This window comes from Lactuca virosa, chromosome 6 (assembly GCF_052849685.1).
Source record: "Lactuca virosa cultivar CGN04683 chromosome 6, Lactuca_virosa_CGN04683_v6, whole genome shotgun sequence".
Taxonomy (NCBI): domain Eukaryota; kingdom Viridiplantae; phylum Streptophyta; class Magnoliopsida; order Asterales; family Asteraceae; genus Lactuca; species Lactuca virosa.
Window position 1 is genome coordinate 101,484,295 of NC_136431.1, and position 22,114 is coordinate 101,506,408.

At 32.3% G+C, this 22,114-nt stretch overlaps 1 protein-coding gene across 1 annotated transcript; it reads left to right on the top strand.

Moving 5' to 3' along the window:
* The first annotated feature begins 6,263 nt into the window (after nucleotides 1-6,263).
* On the top strand, nucleotides 6,264-18,334 carry LOC145121783 (lipoxygenase 2, chloroplastic-like). Its single transcript, XM_079057484.1, has 8 exons — nucleotides 6,264-6,609; nucleotides 9,432-9,697; nucleotides 14,411-14,648; nucleotides 15,337-15,654; nucleotides 15,737-15,822; nucleotides 15,936-16,046; nucleotides 16,121-16,689; nucleotides 17,575-18,334. The coding sequence occupies exons 1-8, from the start codon at nucleotides 6,264-6,266 to the stop codon at nucleotides 18,332-18,334; spliced, it is 2,694 nt and encodes an 897-aa protein (XP_078913610.1).
* The last annotated feature ends 3,780 nt before the right edge of the window (nucleotides 18,335-22,114 follow it).

Here is a 22,114-nt window from a genome sequence, read left to right on the forward strand (position 1 = left end):
TTCCCCCTCCAGGAGATTCTGGTTACAGGATTAGTCCTACACTCACGAATCCGGGGGAGTGTTACCAAGGACAGTCTCCAATCATAAGAATAACGAATTTACAAGTAATAATATGAAAATCCCGTTTTATGATTGACATGAATTCTTTGTAAAACATAAAATATAACATTTTATGATAAGCTTTTCAAGTTTCCTTGTTATAGATTTGAAAACTAACTCTACAAGTTAAGTTCTTATTCGATTGGTAAAACGGTTTTCTGTGATAAAAGCATGCTGAACATGTAAACATTTCATACGAAATAATAAGTTTTGAGTACAAGTTCCCTTGTACTTTTGCTTGTATTCCCCCCCCCCCCCCTGAAAACATGAAAAACTCAGAAAAAGGTAGGGGTATGAACTCACCTGACATGGGTGTGCCGGGTTAGGATGCTAGGTGTCAACTTAGGACTTGAACACACGCAAGGGTCCTAGGTAACATGAAGTGATACATAATTGTATCTAATTAGCCATTAAACAACTAATTAAGCAAGTAAATACACTCTAATGCGAGGAAACACTTTATTTCAAGTGTTAGGAATGGCGCAGGTTGCATTTAAGGAGTGTATGGCCTCGTTAAGGAGTTTACTCTTCAAGCGTAAGCCCTTAGGGGTGTTTACGGTTTCAATACCATATCCCCCATGAGTTTACGGCCGTAAACTCATGAGAATGGTGCATTTGGGTGTTTCAAGGTCTCATGCTTCACAAAGAAGGGTCCTAGGGTTGAATCAAAGGCTTAGGAAGTGTTTGGGGCTTGAAATGGACCCTTTTTGGAGTTTACGGTTTCTGAACCACTCCTTGGGGAGTTTACGGTCGTAAACACATGGGTTTACGGCCGTAAACTCATGTTTGTCCATTTTTCATGTGTTTTGGTGGTTGTAGGTCATGCATGCAAGGTTCTAGACCCAAATATAAGCCATACAAGGTGTTAAGGGCACTTAAACACCCTTTGGAGGTGTTTACGGTTTTGCGAGACCTTCCCAAACCGTAAACTCATGTTTACACCTCTGAATCCATGTTTTAGGGTTCTAAGATCATTCAAGCAAGTTTCTAGGTCATTAGCCAAGCATTGGAAAGGTTTTGGGGCATCAAAACCCCTTTTTAGGGTGTTTACGGTTCATGAATGTTCATGGACCATAAACTCATGTTTACTCCCATAAAGACATGATTTTGGGGTTCTAAGTTCGTGCATGCAAGTTCCTAAGTCATAGCTAAGCATTAGAAGTGGTTTGAAAGGGTTTTGGGGCTTCAAAACCCCCTTATGGGAGTTTACGGTTTTGGGAGGTGTTCCCAAACCGTAAACACAAGTTTTTGGGGCTTTTTGAATGATTCAATCACGAATTTGCATGCATACCAAGCTGAACAACAAGCTAGGAAGGATTACTTACGATTTTGGAGCTTGAATGAGGTGATTCTTGATCAAAACCCAATTTTTAGAGAGAGAGTAGAGAGAGAAAGTTCCAAGGTGGGTGAAAAAGGTTCAAATGGAGACCACTCAACCCTTATATGGGGTTGAGTTCACGGCTAGGTGGGGACCCACCCAATCCCGACATCAAACGAAGTTTAAGATTGTACCCGATTAAATGGCCGTAACCCGACTTAGTCGTGAACTAGAAACTTTTCCGAAAGAATTCGAGGGTATTTCATGTGATTTATTGTTTTCCGACACGTAGGAAATTATGACAATAACCCTAAATGAATTATTTAACTTAAAAGTTAACGGAAAACTTTAATAATAAAATAAACTTTATTAACAGAATGGGTTACAGTGACGGAATAAATTTCGGGTTGTCACAAGCTTTTTGTGTGTGTTTTGGTAGCCTTGAAGGAGAAAGGAAGAAGAAATGAAAACCTTGGAGGAGGGGGACTCTTTAGATCCAGAATAGCATCATCTTTTGTCATCATTTGGAGGTATAAAGTCTTGAACTTGTCTTGAATTTCTGTAGATCTTCTTAGTCTTAATTTATGGAGCATTTTGGTCCCAAGTCTTGACCTTTATGAATATGGCATGCTCTAGCCCATATAAGTTGTCCTTACAGACATTTTTAGATGTCTAGAAGCATAAAAATGTGATCTTGGCTCTTAGTTCTTCCCCATGCATGTGCTAGGATGTCCTAATGGATTAAGAAGTTAGGGTTTGTTGGTATTAAGCACTTCTAACCATGCAAAGTCATAAAGTTGGAAACTTTATGACTTATAATGTTATCTTGTGTATAGATATGGTTCTGGACGAAAAGACTTAATGCACTAACCCCTTTTGAGAAGGGTTGCTGACCAGGTACGTACGTTGGGCGTACCAAATAGTACGTTGCGCGTGCGCAGTCTATATCGCGACTCCTCGGTCAAGCGGGGTACGCCCCGTGTACATATGAGTACGCCCTACGTATGAGGTCGGGTCGACTCTGCTGGGTCGACTCTGCTGGGTTGACATTAATTTTAGTTTGGGCAATATTTTGATTAATAGGTGTCAGGTAGAGCCGGTATTTAGAGCAGAGATTTGTTCAGCCTGTGTTCGGACTGAGAGGTGAGTTTTCCTCACTGTACTCATGGGTTGAAGGCACCAATGCGGCCTACTAGATTATGTATCCTGATTATAGGATAGTGTTATGCTAGTATATGATTAATTAGCAGATATATATGGGTATTTGTATTTGTTGGGTCTGTGTTTATGTTTTTTTGTTACATAGGTCGACATATTCTAGTTGGGTTGAGGCGGTCCTGCTTTATGCTAAAGGCCAAGACACCCGGGGCGGTTTGGATAGGCTGTAGGCCCTGCGAGCCGATCCAGTTAGGCCGAAGTCCCGTAGAGCGGTCCAGATAGGCTGTAGGCCCTGCGAGGCGGTCTAGTCAGGCTGAAGGCTCATATTTGCATGTTTTATTTGTTATATTGTGTGATGGTACTTTGGGGGAACTCACTAAGTTTTGGCTTACAGTTTCAGTTTATTATTTCAGGTACTTTAGAAGATCACGGGAAAGCGAAGCTTTGATCATGCACATATTCCTATTTTCATAATACTAACTTTTAGGACACTCTAATATGATTTTATTTTTGAAACAATGGCTTTTCTTGTAAATAATTATGGATAATGGCTGTTTTTGAAAATTTTAATTTTTTATGATTTTTGGAATGTTACAAAGTGATTAGAAGACTATGGTTGGATCATAGCATTCACGTAGGGTTGAAATACACCCCATGACTAGGCCCCGCTAATATGTATGGCATATGGTATTTTGGGGGAATCACTAAGTTTTGTTCTTACAATTTTAGTTTCAAATGTTTCAGGTACTTCTTGTTCCAAAGTGAAGAGTCTGACTTGATCGTGCCGCATCCCCTAGAGTTTATTTCCACATTATCTATTTTTGACTTACTCTTATATTTGAGAATACATTAAACTTTGGATGGTTTTTGAACAAATTATTTTAGGGTTTTGTGGTTTGAAAATGAAAATTTTTACCAGTATTTTTAGGAAGTTACATTTGAATAGAATATATAATGAGTTACTTAATTTCTATGAACTAGTTAAATACTTAATTAATTTAATAAAGTATTAAAGGTATTTCTTTTTATCTTAAACTTGCAACTTGATTAATTCTATTATGTAAAATGTCCTAATGTTTAGATTTTGGCACTCTATAAAAAGTTGATGTATACACATATTCATGTGATTGCTAATTATATACTAAGTTGCTTCTAATCATTCTGAGGTATCTACTAAGTCACGACTTAATTCTATTATTAAATCTAGAATGAATTTGTGTCCACACTTGAATTTTTGATGTTCAAGTTTAGTAATAACCAAAAATTTGATGAATATCATAGATAGGATAAGAAATGGATGGATGATATATCCTTAGGGTATCCAATACAAATGGTAATATATATCTATTAAGAGATCTGTTGGGGGCATCTCCCTATATTGTGGCTATGAATATATATTTGGTTCAATGTTAGCCATACACATTATTATTCGTGGCATATAGATGAACTGTAAGACGAGTACCAAGTGAGAATGCAATACATTGTTTATTGAGACTAATAAATATGGCAATTGTCGTATCACTATTCGAAGGTTACCAGTTGTGGTAGATGTAGTCATTATGGTATTACTAGTTGGATATTGATTGTTGTGATAAATTTGGTGATCGTAGTATCACTACTCTGATGTTTACTATTGTGATAGATGTGGTGGTTGTAGTATCACTAGTCGGATGGGGATTGTTTTGATATGTGTGTTGGAAATAGGTGTCTAATGTCATAACTAATTGGTATACCTTTGAGAATAATAAGAAATTCCTTTTTGGGTTGCCCTCAAGAGATAAAATAGCTAGAAACGATTTAAGAGAGTGAGAAAAGTAGTTAATTTATTTATTACAAATTAATAAAGTAATTAGAAACTAGCTAGAATTAATTGAGAATTTATTCTAATTGATTTGGAATTAATTTTGAGTTAATTAGAAATAATGAGAAATTGATCAAAGGTGCAAAGATTAAATGTTAATTGTTCAATAGTAACAGTCTATAAGTCCTCATGGGGTGGACGGTTTTAGGAGCTCTTGGAGCCTTCCAGAATCAATCTAGGTAACAAATAAGGTAATGATTTGAATCAGGATTAAATCTGAATACTTAATTGATTCAAATTAGGGTTTATCTGCAAGTTATCATAGCTATATAAGTACCCCTCTGGCCTTTAGAAAAATCGATTAAACCACTCATAAGGTTGGGAATTTCGGATCTCACCAACCTTTCTCCTCCTTCCTAAATATTTTAGGGTTTTTAGTCTTTTAGATGTGAATCATTAGAGACATTCTACTTTGGGTGCTAGATCTTCCAGAAGTAACTAAGAGTTTGAGATCTTCAAGTGGAATACAAGTATATACGATTATACTTGAAAAGTTGGTATTCTATTCTTTTTGTTAGTTTGTTTTCATAGTTTTTCAAAGTTCGTTGCTATAATAGTAAAACCTAGTTCCATGGTACATGTACACTTAGGTATTTGAATGCTTCTGTTACCTAAATCTAGTGTAAAGATGCATAGAAAACCCATTAATATGTGGTAGTCGTGGCATCACTTGTCGGATGTTGACTATGGTGATATTTTTAATGGACATAGTATTACTGGATGGGCGATTACAATTATAGTAGCTATGGTGAAAGGGAACTTGGAGACTGTATGGAACTGTCAATGTGTTAATATAACTAGTTATGTAACTATTTTATATCTTATTGCTTAGGTTGTTCATTAAGCTCTTTGTTGCTTACCTTTTGTTAATGTGTTTCATTCAGTTTCAAGTAGATGGTAGAGAAGTATAAAGTTAGTAACGCAGGTTAGGATCGCCGTTGAAATCCTAAATGGCAAATACTTGTATCTAGCTGTTTAGAATCATTGTATACTGTTTTTGTACTTTAAAGTTGAAATTTTTAGTGTGCTTTGTGTTAAGAAGTCGGGTGTTACATCGAGATTCCAAGAATTTTGGATATGTAAGGGTGTCCTATGTGGATATCGTAGTCACATGACTTTATGTGGGACATTGATGGTAGGCTAGGATGCTATGTAAGAAGTTGATGGTTAATTATTTTGTCTTTCTTATGTAGTATTTTTTGAATGGTAGAAAATAACATAAATAAGATAGCTAGTACTATAAAAGAGGTTTTGGAATGATTTAAGGTGTTAATAAACGGTATAATTGTTTACTAGAATTGATTATTAAATGTCTACTCAGCTAGTAGAAGTGAAGTGAAGTGTTCGTAAGCACTATGATGAGTAGTATCAAATACATGTTTATTAAGAGCAAAATTATGATTTTTATAAAGATAATGAGTTAAATAATTTTTCATCCTTTCTTGCTATGTAGTATTTATATGTGCATTTCATGAAACTAATTTTATATAAGAGTTTGACAAGAGAAAAAATTTGACATCGCATAATTAAAAGCGTTTGAGAATGAAGTATACTTCTTTACATCGCATAATTAAAAGCGTTTGACAAGTATACTTTTACTTTGGTAGCTTTTAGCTTTCAGCCTATATAGTGTTAATTCATATCGATATTTAAACAATCAACTTAATATCGGAAATAAACATATTACGAAATTCGAAGGAGTTGAATCAAAAGACTAATAATGTTCAACATGCAAAAATTAGTTGCACCAAAATCCCTATAAATATGGGTGTCACATTTGGAAAATCTACAACCCTTAGCTAAAATTCCAAATAAAGACAAAACATAATGCTGAGAGATCAAATCCATCGATCACATTTCTTTAACCTACCATTGCTAGGTAACTCGTCCATCATCAAGCGCTCCACCTACTCCCCTGCAGTTCTCCGGCAACCATTCCTAGCAAAGAAACACAGCAATACTCGAATTAACTACAGTTGTAGTAACATAAAAGCTAAATACTCCCCTTCAGTTGGCAAGTCCATGACGATGAAAGCTGTCATCACTTTTCAACCCACCATTAGTGACTCACTGGCCAACGTGACTGTGGGTCTTATAAAGCATGTGGTTGATGGTGTTAAAGATCATTTAGAACGATCATTCTTGTTGGAGCTTGTTGCTGCTAATCTTGATTGTAAGTATCATATTAGAATTATTATTATTTACAATATACTTTTTGTCATCTATTAAGTTGTAAATTAAAAAAAAAAATACTATAATTCAAACCAAGGATGCGTTTGGATTGTAAACCTTTTTTTGAACAAACTGAATCTGTTATATATAGTGAAGCTATTTTTATATTTTTATAAAAAAACTAAATAATGTAATTGAATTCCTCCCTCTCTTTTCTATAGATACTGAAATCCTTAAAACATGCAATTTAGATGATTCCTGTAGAATTGAATTATGTCAATTAGCAACCAAACAATTCAGTTAATGGATACAAATTCAAAATCCGTCATATCGGGCCATGCATGTAAACTAATAGTGTTTAAAATTTGTTATAAGTAAATATATTTAGTGAAATTAAACTTGCAAGAAAGAGGATGTACCACCTCTAACATGTTAATAAATAAAACATTGTATTCTCGAGTTTTTTCAAGAAAAAGATATTAGAAAATTGTTTTACTGACGTTTGGTTTATAAGATGAATTTGAAATAGAAAATTTAAATATGAATGAACTGAAATTTTAAAGAATCATAATTAGTCACGTTTTTTGATCGGCATAGATGAGATAAAACTCTATAACAAAAATTAAGTAATTTTTAAGCTTTGATTTATATATACATATTTTTTCTTCATTTGAATATATCATTTAACTGAAAATTGTTAATTTTAATACATATATAATTAATGAAGCTACGTTGTTCTTCAATAAAAAAGAAGCTATGAATTTGAATCCTCTTACAACGGTGAAATATATCAGATATAAAATTTGATAGATTCTAAAGGATCAAATCCCTTTCATTTGGAAATCAAATACATGATGAAAACGACAGTTAATTAACTTTCATGTTCTCAAGGTGGATATAAAAGTAACCAAAGCTGACATCTTTATGATTTTGCCCTCATACATAAGTCGGGGTATATAAGGAACACATAAATTAACCTCAGCGGATAATTATGTGCATCTTAAAATATTTTACAGCATGATATTTTATTTGTTTAACTAATTTTCCATAAAAAAAAACATTGGGGAACACTACCATAAATACCATATTTTTGTTGTTTTAAGAACATTAGTACCAGATATTCTATAGTTCGGTGTTTAAAACGCTTAGGATTTATATATGCAAGCACATAAATGTTTATATAATTATTTTACAAGATTTCACTATGAGTTCTCTCATTCATATCGATAATAAAACTATAGATATAGATATGATATTTATCTGTGCAAAAATGTACATTCATCACCTTCTATTGCTTATTGACACCCTCGTACGAGAATTAAAAATCATTTTGGTTTTGGTAAATTACATTAATTTTTAAAGATGACAAATCCACATTATATTGAAAAAAAATCAATTTTTTATTTTATTTATTTTATTTAAATAATGTATATTTAACTATATTTGTACATTATTTAATTTGTATTAAGTATATATTGTTAAATATACTTTATTTATATAATTTTTTTCTACTTACAACCCTTTTTAAAATAAAAACTATATTCGGGTTAAAACTTATTTTTTATTAATAACCTTTTGTATTTTTATAATAACCTTTATAATGTATATATATTCTGAATTATTTAATATAAAAACTTACGTTTTAAAGTTTTATTAACCTATAGCAGCAATGATACACATGTATGATATTTATTAACAAACTTTATTTTTCATCTATATATTTTGCGTTTATTTTATAACTTAAAGTTTTATATATTTTTTTATTTTATGTTAAAATTTAATATCATCTGCTAGAACATTTTCTTTGTTGATTAAATATATTAATATTTTATTATTTATATTTTATAATGTTATTTTATGTTAAATCTTTCAATATAAAAAAACTATAGTTAATAAATATAAAACAAAAGTTTATGATAAAATAAATAAATATGAAGATAGTAACAATTATGATAATTATATAAATCAGTATACTGTAAATAATAAACAATTAACTACTATAAATAATAGAATAATATACATGAACTTCTATTTTGAGAAATAATAATTAAAAGTTTTTTTAAAAAAAAAAATAAAAGCTAAAAGTAAAGAATCTAGAAAACGATAATAAATTAATTTTTATATTAATTTAATATATTATTTTAAATCAAACTTTATCAGCCTTTATGTCCTATTCGTGTCACGTCGTTTTGTACTTATTAAATTGAATGGTGCTATTAACAATTGCTGAATAATAAACTAAAACTAATATCATCTCTAATACAAGTTTTTTTGAAAAAAATAAAATTAAAATAAAATAAAATTAAAACATTTCTTTGAATAGGTCATTTAAAAATTGATGATCTTTTATCAAAAAGTTTTTAAACAAAAGCTTTTAATTTTTTAAATTATTCTATATATATAAAAAAATAATAAAAAATAAATAAATAAACTTTGTGAAATTTATATGCAATGCGATATTTTTCTTTATCAATTTGATAATGAAAAGTTTACTGAACAAATAAATCTTTACAAAGATTTATGTATTAAAGATACTCCAATTAACATTAAATCCATTGATCATCTTTCAAAACTTTTATAGTTAACTTTGGAATTTACTTGATCTTCAAATAATCTTATTTACTAAATAAAACTCTCAATATTTGGCTTATAGTCACCTTTCTTTCATTTCAGTTAACTCCTCATGGTTATAGGCTACAAGCTCTTTCTTAAAATTAGTTAACTATTAAAATTAGTATATGATCAATTTTTAAATTGATAGAATAGCATTAATATTGATTGATATGTTTTTATTAAGTTCATTTTCATAATAATTATATGAAGCATCGGGTAAAGAGAAAGAGACGGTAAAGGCATATGCAAGTTACATTGGATTGGACGATGATGGAAAATTATACAGATATGAGTGCATGTTTGAGGTTCCTCAAGAATTTGGGAAGATAGGCGCAGTGTTGATAGAGAATAAACATCATAGCGAGATGTATCTCAAGAATGTTGTTCTTGGTGATGACGAAATCACTTTTACTTGTGAGTCATGGATTCACTCCAAGCACGATAACCCTGATAAAAGAATATTTTTCACCAATAAGGTTAGTTCTAATTTGAAAAATACATGTTCTTCTATTTCTTCTGTTTGAATCTACAAAAATTAGTTAAAAGAATTCGAGTATTAGCAAACGACAACATGAAAGAGTGGTTGGCAGAATAAAACTGATGATAGAATAAAACTTTAATGCGTATAAAAGGATTTTTAAGATGATAGCAACTAGCAAAAGTCATTCAGTTTAATTTAAATTTGATTAAAATATTAGATATGTAAACTTGTAATTATCTCGGTTTAATTTAAATTTGATAAAAATATTAGATATGTAAACTTGTAATTATCTTAAATAGATAGGAAGAAAATTAAGAACAAAAAATAAAATGATATTTAATTTATCTTTAACATTTCATATCATATACTAGTTATATTTAGATATTAAATATTTAAATCTTTATTTTTTTATAGTGATCTAATTCAATTAATATACAAAACAAAATTAAATATATATATATATATATATATATATATATATATATATATATATATATATATATATATATATATATATATATAGATTGTTAAAACATTATAAATAAAAATATTATCGATTATTTTAAAAGCAAAATAGACCGTAAGTTTAAAACTTTTTCTCAAATATGTATCATATTTAGGGCATGTTTAGCAAAAGTAGTTGTTAACTGGAAACGGGTAGCGGATAGCTGATAACGTGTAGCGGTAGCTGGTAGCGGGAACCTGTAGCTTTTATTTGTTATATGAGTATTTCGCAAAAATAGCTGTAAGCTTTTAAAATATATAAAATTACGTAAAAGGACAACTGATTAAAAATAAATAAATATATAAATATATTTTTAAGTGTAATTATGGAAATTGATTTCAAAATCTCAGTAGCATTTTGTTAAACGTTACATGAAATAGTTTTTAGATTTTGAGCGTTTTATTTATACTAAAAACTAAACGCTCGCACTGCCAAACGAATCTTTTTGTTTAAACTATAGCGTTTTGTTAAAAGCTAAAAGTTAGAAACTTCCAAACATTCAAAAAGTTTCGTGTCAAAACACAACCATATTTTATTTAATGTCAACTGCTTTTATTTTCAGAAAAATATGACATGTTTAAAAAATAATAATTATATGAATAATAATAAATTGTATGAATGGACTTACTAAAATATTTAAGATGGATAAAAGATAAATAAGTTAATTTAGAAAAGATGTTTGAAAATGTTTATAAGAAAGTTTTTTTGTTGATTAAATATTAATAGAAATATGATGTAACGAGTTACGTATTTTAGATGTTAATCATTGAAAATGATCTAATCGCTAATTAGAAAAAGGGTAAGGTTAAAATTGTTTTATAAATACTATCTTTACACCATCTCCTACCCATTTCCATTTTTTCCCCCATAAATGGAGTAAAAAATGGAATAAATAGTGTTTCATCTCCAACCCTACTCCATTTTATACCTCATTTTTTACCCCAAAAAATATATTCCTAGAATATTCAATTTTTACAACTTATATATATTGTCAAATACACCCCTCTACTAATTAAATTCTATATTTATGATTAATTAATATAAATTAGTATATAACATGATATTATAAATATTAAATATTGCATTTAAATTATAATTAGTAGATAAAATAAACTAGAAATGTATAAAATAAAAATAAAAGGAACTAAAATTGACAACCAAACTTCACATTTATTTTTGGTGATATGAATAGTATTCCCCCTTATATGGGGGAATACTATTCATATCTCGAGGTGAAATTAGGGTAGGGTTGGAGAAGAATGGGAGCAAAAATGGGGGAAGAAATAGAGTTTGGGGGTGGGTTGGAGATGACCTTGGTTGCTAAACTTATTTTTAAGATTAATTACTAAGGATATTTGCCTTGTTTATCTGAATCGTATAATTTTACAACTCTTTTTTTCTATGGTTTTTTAATTATTTTAGATTTCTTAGGTCCTTTAACTATGTTTTGTTTTTTCACATGTTTTTTTATAACTTCGTTTTTTTAATTTGTTTTTAGATGTTTTTACAGTTTGTTTTTAGAACTTTATCTTTTTACTTTTTATATATATTTTATATAATTTGTTTTTACAATTATATTATAGAGTAATTTACAGTTTTGGTCCCTGTGGTTTGGTAAGTCTAAAAAAGAAAAACAAAAATATAAAAGTAATCGTAAAATGTTTTTTTTAAATGAACTAAAGATGTATAGTGAAATTTATTTCAACTGTATGGATGTATCTTGTCAAATTTTAAAAGGTTAGACTGAAAATACGAATCTGACAAAACCATAGGGACCAAAACTGTAACTTACTCTTCATTTTATTAATTTAGTCGACATGTTTTTAACGATTTAATTTTACAACTCTATTTATTTTTCTTACTTTTTTAACTTGTTGTATTAAAATTTAATCATGATTATGCACATTGCCACAACACCTACGAATACGATCACTTTGATTTTAAAATGTTATGTCACCGCCAAATGAAGTTATGGAAAATAGAAATAAAAATAAATTTAAAATAACAAATTGTAAAAAAAAAACATGTAAAAATATGTGAATATATATATATATATATATATATATATATATATATATATATATATATAATGAAATAAAAATATGAAATCGTAAAAGGAAGTGTAAGAAAATATGTAAAACAAAGTTTTGTAAAGATGAAGCAGTTCAAAAACGAATAAAAGACAAAAAGGTAAAAGGTAAAAAAAAAAAAAAACAAAAAACAAAAAAAAAAAAAAAACAAAAAACAAAAAAAAAAGTTTTATAAAATATTGGAACGCCAAAAAAAATAATAATGGCCAAAAAGAATCGAGGGTTTTAAGAAACATATTATAGGGTATCAAAATAATATAATGTACACCTGATAAAAAAATTGAAAACCCTTAACAAGAAAAAAAAAAGAGAAAATTACACGATTCGCCCCTGGTCGAAGTGTCAAATTGCACATTTAGTCCTTATTTTTCAAAAATTAACTCGGACGGTCTCGCATATAATTAAAAGTTGTACGCTTCGTCCTTCACTTACATAAAATGACTATATTGCCCTTTTCTATTTTTTTTCAGTTTTTTAATATTTATTTACTATTTATAAATTAGAAAAAAAAACTAAAATATTATGATTTATAGTTTAGTGGGACCCACCACCTATCACACTCCCCTATCCCTTCCCTTCCACCCCCTTCTTCACCAAATACCTTCCCCGACACCACCACCAGCCACCTTTCCGACACCACTCTCATCTCCGGTGGTTAAATCCCAACCATCAAAGACTACTCCTTCCTCCTTTTTAAACACGCCATACAAACACAAACATACACCAAGACAAATTTGTTTTCCAATAAAACCCACCACCCTTTACCTTCAACATTCTTCTCTCTCTCTCTCTCTCTCTCTCTCTCTCTCTCTCTCTCTCAGCTCCGGGAACCACCTCTAGCAACCACCTGTAATGAGCACCAAACCAAACCAAAGTTAAAAAGAAACCTACAATTAGTTCCAGAAAACGAAATCGAAAATGATTTCAGAAATTGAAATCGAAATCAAAATCCTACAAATGGTGGTGGTCGTCGTTCTAGAGCATCTTCGCCAGAATCTGGTGCTCATCTTATCCAGCAATAACTTTTTAGTTTCACTTTCAGAATCAAAACCCAGACTTAAGGTACATACAAATGAGATCAAAAAAAGAAATTGAACACAAGAACTTTAGATTCAAAGAATAAAAGAAGAGGGTGAGAGGTGGTTTCCAGTGGAGGTGAATGTGATGAAATGAAATCCCAACGTCGAAATCTACCTGTGACTTGATTTTTGAAATTCCAACTTCCCAAACCTGATTTTTGAAACACCGAATCCAAACCCATTGTCTAGAATCTGAACTTCGAAATCCGCTAGTGACCGACTCAATAAGACAAGGCGGAGAAGAAAACCGACGATAGAAGAGAGGTAAGAAAGTTGCTTCGAAGTTGGGGTGTACTCCAGATTTACAGGTAGATCTTGGGGTGATGGTTTGGGTTTCAAATTCACATGGATTGTATGACGGTTGCTCCGAAAATAAGGGTTTTCGGTGGCGATTTGTGTCCTCCGGTGCTCGATAGTGTCGTCGGCGATGTTAATCGGAGTGTGGCGGTGCTCTTTAGGGTTCATAAATGGGGTTTTGGAATTTGGTGGAACAGATGAGATACACGGACCTAGGTTGAAGGTGGAACGATGTGGTGTGGGTCCATATTTCTTTTTTTAATTTTTTTTATATTAAAAGTAATAAACAAACTAAAAAGAAATCAAAAAATAAATGTCGAAGGGCAGAATAGTCATTTTAGGTTAGCTAGGGACAAAACATGTAAGTTTTAAACATATGAGGGATGATCCGAGTTAATTTTTGAAAATAGGAACTAAACGTGTATTTTAGCCTTCGGACGAGGGACGAATCGTGTAATTTACTCAAAGAAAATGAATAAATGAGTACTTAGACAATAGTCTAGAGACTAATTCCAAGTTTCCAACCCTTATCGTTCAAGAAAAAGAAGTACCCAAATTTTAGTATGGAAACTTTGGTGGACCTAAGTCTCAACAAGTATCAAAATCATAGATTTTGTTATAAATTTACTCGACATTTGCAATGAACACTTTTCCTAAAATTGGTATAAATTGTTTCACCGAGGAATAATTTTTCACGAGTCGAGTACTAACCAATATGTGTCGATTTCGTGAAGCAGTCGTATCTACCTTCAGAAACACCTGATGCGCTAAAGTCTTTAAGGGAGAAAGATCTCTTGTCTCTTCGGGGCAATGGTGAAGGAGAGCGCAAATCATTTGAAAGGATCTACGATTACGACATCTATGATGATCTCGGTGATCCGGATACTAGCTCAGATTTGGGTCGATCCGTTCTTGGTGGCGAGAAGTATCCTTACCCTAGACGTTGTCGTACAGGTCGGAAAATGACCTCCACAGGTACAAACATCTCATATGCTTTCCATTATTTTGGTTCATGTTTTGTATTATCGCGTTGTTCTCGAATGTTTTTTAAGGAAGGAAAGAAAAGTATAAATAACGATAAATGTGTTATCGGTTTCATTTATGAAGGAAAAATGAAATATTTTGAGAGATTACAAAGAACAAATTTAACAAATTTTCCTTTCAAAACCATTTGTCCATTTTTCGGCCAAAAGGATTATTATGCCAAAAAAAATGATTTCTTTATATAAAAACGTCATTTCATACTTATTTTCCTTCTAATTTGAGTACCTAACACTACATTTCTTTTCGACATAATTAACTTTTTTTTTCTTTTCGTCAATCTAAAAACTCAAGAACATGGTGTACGAACATGGTGTACGGTGTACCTATTCGTTATAAAACAAGAGTTGTATAATATTGTAATTACTTGTTACCTCTACAAAAATGAGAGATTAAGAAATTCAAAATTGATAAAATCATTAACTTCTCTAAAATGCCAATCATAATCACTAGCAGTCGTCGTTTTTATTATCATTTTAGCACTAGCTAGATAAGCGAATTTCCATCAATTTCGAGTTTAAAATCCACTTTTTTTGTCCAATTTCGTGACATGGTTAGGATCATAGTTCTACTGTCTACATACTCAAACCATCTTGAAATTAAGGATTTTGTGGAATTGTAGAACCCTGGTCGGAGTCGAGAACAACACTCCCTTCTTATGTGCCGAGAGATGAAGATTTTTCAGAGATAAAGGAGGCATCATTTGGTGCGAGAACATTGTACTCTGTGCTTCATGCAGTTGTTCCAACGCTAGATTCCATATTAACGGACCCCAACAAGGGATTTTCTTCATTCAAGGATATTCATTTACTTTATGATGAAGATGTTGATGACATTGCTATGGAAAATGGATTTCTCAGTTGTTTACCAAGACTTGTCAAAAGTGTTGCCGATAGTACCCAGAACGCACTCCAATTTGAGACTCCTCGAACCATGGAAAGTAAGCAAGAAATCTAATCCAACTGTTTTCATATTTTTTCTTTATCTTTTTTTATGTGGCTTGTTGATGGTTTTAATCATAGGGGATTCATTTTCTTGGTTTCACGATGAGGAATTTTGTCGACAAACACTTGCTGGTGTTAATCCATATAGCATAAAGTTGGTCACGGTATGTTCTTGTTGACTTCCTGCATTAAGCCATTGATTAAGTAGCTATATAGTAATGTTTCTTGAAAAATAATTGAACCACTTGTAAGCTAAAGTTGTGATATAAACATGTAGGAATGGCCATTGATGAGCAAACTAGACCCTAAAGTTTATGGACCAGTCGAATCAGCAATTACCAAAGAAATTATTGAGCAAGAGATTGGAGGTCTCATCACTCTTGATGAGGTAATGCAAAAGCAAAATACGTACTTTTACTTTCATTATGAAAAGTTTACTTAATCTTGTGACTAACATTTCAGGCATTAGAACAAAAGAAGTTATTCTTGTTAGATTATCATGATCTTCTCTTACCTTATGTGAATAAAGTAAGAGAGCTTGAAGGAACAACTCTCTATGGTTCGAGGACTTTAATGTTCCTTACATCTAAAGGAACACTAAGACCACTAGTCATTGAGTTAACTCGCCCACCAAACAACGGGAAACCACAGTGGAAACATGTATACACACCATGTTGGGATGCTACGGGTGCTTGGCTATGGAAGCTAGCTAAGGCTCATGTCCTTGCTCATGATTCTGGTTATCATGAGCTTGTTAGCCATTGGTTAAGAACTCATTGCGTTACTGAGCCTTACATAATTGCTACAAAACGCCGTCTTAGCAAAATGCACCCTATACAAAGACTATTATGCCCTCATCTTCGGTATACAATGGAGATCAATAGCCTAGCTCGACTAGCCCTCATTAATGCTGGTGGTATAATCGAGTCATCTTTCTCTCTTGCCAAATACTCCATGCAACTTTCTTCTGATGCGTATGCACACCAATGGCGGTTTGATCATGAAGCACTTCCGGATGACTTGGTTAGCAGGTAATCTTTTCCAACAAATTCAAAACCCATCTTACTCCAAAAACAAAAAAAACAAAAAAACAAAAAAAAAAAAAGGAAAAAGTTGAATTTAGGCTATCAACTTTCCTATTTTTCAGAATGGTTATTGAATTTTTTCTTGTATACGTAGGGTCCTTAAATAATTATTTGTGTGTTGCTATTTATGGTGTTTCAAAATGGTTACAAAACTTTTATTTGTACACAGCCAGACTAAACCAAAAAAATCTATTTGTATTTTTTAGGTCGTTAGCACTAATATTTATTATTTGCTATTGATAATAAAGTATTATATTTTATGCTTTTTATACCTATTTCCTATACATCTAGGATACTAAAATATTTTTTTACATCTAGGCGATTAAACCCTCAATGAAAAACTCCAAACCCTAGAAATTCAAAATCACGAAGGAAATATCGAAATAGAAAACAAATCAACGATGTTTCTTTAGCCAAACCAAAAATCGCAACATAAATAAAAAGATTTTCTTTATATCGAACGGGTTGCAGCCCCACACTCAAACTGGAGTAATATTTTTATGATTAGAAAGACCTATGTGCACCAAAAATCGAATTAAAAACATAAAAAATATTTTTATGAATTGTTATTAACTAATAATAAATATTAGTACTAATGGTACAATTAATTCACAGACAAAAAAAATCATGAACCCTACATGTACAAATAAAAGTTTAATTATTGATCATTCTGGAACATGATATAACCATACTAAATCGTATAAATAACACAAAATAAAGTGTTGTGTACATTGTTAATGGAAAAATGAGAAAATTTGGTTATATTCAAGTTTTTTACCAAAAAGGAAAACCCTTGTATTCATTAAAATCTATTTTTCTATAATGAATTAGGGGAATGGCCGTTGAAGATGAAAGTGCACCACATGGTATAAAACTGACAATCGAGGACTACCCATTTGCAAACGATGGTCTACTTCTATGGGATGCCATTAAACAATGGGCCACCGCTTATATAACTTTCTACTACCCACAACCAAATCTTGTAGAATCGGATGAAGAACTTCAATCATGGTGGACAGAAATCCGAACAGTGGGACATGGGGACAAAAAAAATGAACCATGGTGGCCGAATCTCAAAACCCAACAAGATTTAATCAAAGTTGTCTCAACAATCATGTGGGTATCTTCCGCCCACCATTCAGCAGTCAATTTTGGTCAATATGATTATGCGGGTTATTTCCCCAATAGACCAACCATTGCCCGAATTAAAATGCCAAACGAAGACCCCACTGAAGAAGAATGGCAAACCTTTTTAAACAAACCAGAAGATGTTTTATTAAATTGCTTCCCTACCAAGATTCAAGCTACTAAAGTGATGGCGGTTTTGGATGTTTTATCGAGTCATTCTTTAGATGAAGAATACATTGGAGCTAACATGGAGGCTGAATGGGGGGAAGAGCCTGCTATAAAGGCTGCATTTGAAAAGTTTAATGGAAGGTTGAAGGAGATTGAAGGTATCATAGACTCAAGGAACCGTAATCCGAATTTGAAGAATAGATATGGCGCAGGGTTAGTCCCGTATGAGCTTCTCAAGCCATTTTCTGAACATGGCGTCACCGGAAAAGGTGTTCCATATAGCATCTCCATCTAAGAAGTTAATGATATATAATTTGATACATGCTTATTATTTTATATTTTAAAGTTTGATGTTGTTGTGAGAAAATGGTGTGTTACTCTCTATTTGTATACTTATTTTCAATGAAAGGAACATATGTATATAGAATGATTCATGAATTTGTGGCTATTTACTAAATGGATATTTTTACGTTTCCATAAAGAGATTAACTGAAAAAAGAGATTGCTTAATTACATTCGGATATCATGTGATTGTGTAATCAATTAACACAACTTGTTGGGATGTATCGACAATTGAGAAGATTTAATGTCTTCGTGACTACTAGACTCGATGTGAATGTGTGATTCCTAAATTATGAGAAATTGCTCTTAGTAAAACCAATTCAAGCAGTGGTCATGGACATGTTTTGAACAAAAACTTCTGCACTAGACCATAAAATGTAGTTTTATTTGCTTCTTTATTTTCCAAGAAATGATGAAATCTCAACGAAGAGACACTACCCGATGACTAATGACTCATCTTCGAGTGTCACGACATATTTCTCATCACAAAGAGCAAATTTAGATCACAACGAGCAAATTTAGATCACAACTTGCATCTAAAAAATATTAGTTGGATTGAGCTTTCTACAAAGATAAAAATTATATAAATATATAAAATGTTGATTTTAAGTGTGAAACATGTGGCTTGTAATTTATAAATTGACCTAGATCATGAATATGATATTTTACTATTCAAATTCGCTATGAGATTGGGTCACAATAGAAATGGTTTAAAAAAATACACGGTCTGATCCCTAAGTTGGATCAACATGTAGCAAAGATCTATTGGGTTTACAACAATAGGGAGTTTAGTAATCATGTAGATCATTTGATAACAAACCATGACATAGTCAAATAAGAACTTATTGTACAAGCGTATTTTCTCTTTTGATGCTCCCATGGGTAGTTCAAGGGATAGTTTCTTAAGAACATATAACTAGTCTTCCAACTCAAAAACAAGCCTTAGAGGGTGTTTGGGTATTCATTTGAAATGACTTTTAACTTGTTGACTTCTTGAACTGTCAATAAGTTAAAAAAAGTGTTTGGGTATTAGAAAAGACCTTTTAAAACAACTTTCGGAGTAGTCTTTAAAAATGAGTTTTATAGAAGTCCCAAATTGTAACTTTGGAAAACTACTTATGACTTATTAGGTTTACATAACACATAAAAGACAAATCTACCCTAACTTACCATTATCATCGTGAGAGCCTCCATGTAACGCTTGGTTTCTGGTATGAACACATTTTCCAATTGTTTATATTTTCTTTGGGACACGTCGTGTTGGAAGCCTCAACACAGCGTGTTGAGATGGCTTTGGCCGCGGAGATTAATGAACCAACACAGCGAGTCGAGGTGCCTTAACTCGGCATGTTGGCAGCTAGGAAGGAAACCCTAATTTTTAGGGTTTTGCACCCTATTTAAAGGCCTTATGTCCATTGGTTGGCCTCTTTACCATCCTCCTCTGTCCAGAAACCCTAAAATCGAGTATCATCTTCCATAGTTGAGTCTGTGAGCTTGTGGAGAGCCTTGAGTGTTGATTTTTGTAATCTTTTGAAGGAGCCTAGAAGTTTGAAGGTGTCTAGCTTGGAGGGAAAGCTATAGATCCAAAATCTCCCCACTTGTTGTAGTGTCTTTGAGGTATCAAGTTTATACCTTGCTTTGTTATTGTTTAGATCTCTTCTTTTGGGGTTTTATCATGATTTTTGGGCTCATTGATGGATTGTCCAAGGAGTTGAGTGTTTCATGGGTTGTCATTTAGATCTGGTCGTTTTGTGGCCTCGTCTGGCTTAAATTTGAAAGCTTTATTAGGTTATAGGTCTCATTCATGCATTAAGTTCTTTATTAAGCCCTTCTTGAGCTCTAGAGCTTCTTCTTGGCATGCATGAACGTAAAGTTGACAACTTCACGTGATTTTCCAGCCTTTGGGTGTCAGATCTGCATTTCTGGACTATGTCTTTGGAGATTAAGAGCTTAATGGGTTAAGCCCTCACTAAAATGAGCCTAGGGTTTAGGCTTTGACCCATTTTGGTGGTTCCTAAGGGTAAAGTTGGAAACTTTACCCTTCTAGATATAATTTTGGTGGAGATCTGAGCTTTGGAGCTCTTAGATTTGATGAAGACAACTTAATGCATTAAGTTGTTGGATTTCTGGCGAACTCGATGTGTTCATTAGTAAACAAAGTGAGTTGGTATGGTTTTTCCCCGATCTTGCAGTGGATGTAGAAACACGGCGTGTTGAAGAACGACACAACGTGTTGGGTCAACTCGGACCGTTGACCTTGACTTTTGACTTTAGTCTTTGACCAAGTTTGACCAATAAGGGGTTTTGGGGCATTTTGGATTGTATCTAAGGAATTGTTTCTGTTTAGGGGTTGAGTTGAGACAATATTCGGAGTCAGGACCTGTCCAGCTATCGTTCAGTATTTGAGGTGAGTTTTCCTCACTGGGTTTAACGGGTCTAAGGCACCAGGGTCGAACCTTGATGATTATGTTAATATAATTGTTGTCTGTTTGATACTTGTGTGTGCTTGTATACGTGTTACGAGTGTGGGCGGGGCTCATATATCATTGGGCGGGGCCCGTATCTTTTTTGGGTGGGGCCCGTTATGTGATAATTTTGGTATGTGGTAGTTTGGGGAACTCACTAAGCTTTGTGCTTATTGTTTTCAGTTTATGTTTCAGGTACTTCCGATTGCAAATGGAAGAGCTCAGGTTGACTCTATCGCACACACAATTAGGATTCCGCTTATGATGTTTTACTATGATTTTATGGCAATTGATACATTGGTTTTTATTTGAAATGTTTGGATAATATTAGAAAATACTATTTTATCTATTATTAAAAATGAAAAATTTGGGACCATATTTTGGGATGTTTCAAGTTGGTATCAGAGCCTTGGTTTGAGGGATTCGGGCACACTCTCGGGTGTGTTTGAACTCAAACTAAGGACTTGGTAGAAATTTTCAAAAGAGAAGCGTTTTTACAAAAGGAATTTCTAAAAGAGAAAAAGGGTGTGATGCATGCAATCAGCCGAGCTCAAGTAAGTTACCCCAAAATACCCATACATGTTTATGATATGTTTGGAATTGTGAATCTGTGAATCGCATGCTAGATTAGGGATAAGGATCTAGGAGAGATGCCTTTGTATGTCTGTTTTATGAGCTTATAGATTTGCATGTTGGTACTGATTAGTCAGTGCCACACCCCAAAACCGGAACGGTGGAAACGTTCTGGGATGGAGGACGTTATATACAGTATCACAACAATGCATAATAGTAAACAAGCAACAACATCATCCATTGCATTAATAGTATAATTTAATACAAGTGTGTTCTGTGTATAGTTTATAAGACACAAAAAATGAATAATCAAAATATAGACGAGTCTTGAAAGCTCCGTCTTCTCAAAACCTGGTCATCGGTACCTGTCTACTGGTGACCTGAGAATACAAGTTATTTTGAAAGCATAGATCAACATTAAAGCTGGTGAGTTCATAAGTATTTTAGTGTCATTGCTTGTATGAAAGTGTTTGTAAATGTTTGATGTAAATGTTTGTAAGTGTTTGTAGTAAATGTTTGTATCTCCTAGAAAATCCTATATTTTCTACTAAAAAGTAGCCTTCTACCAAGGCCCAAATGTTATGTATGTTATTCGTTTGTAAAAGTGTGTAATTTTACCAATTATGACTATCATTACTAGGGATGAGATTTGGAACCGGAAAACCGGACCGGAACCGGAATCGGACCGGAACCAG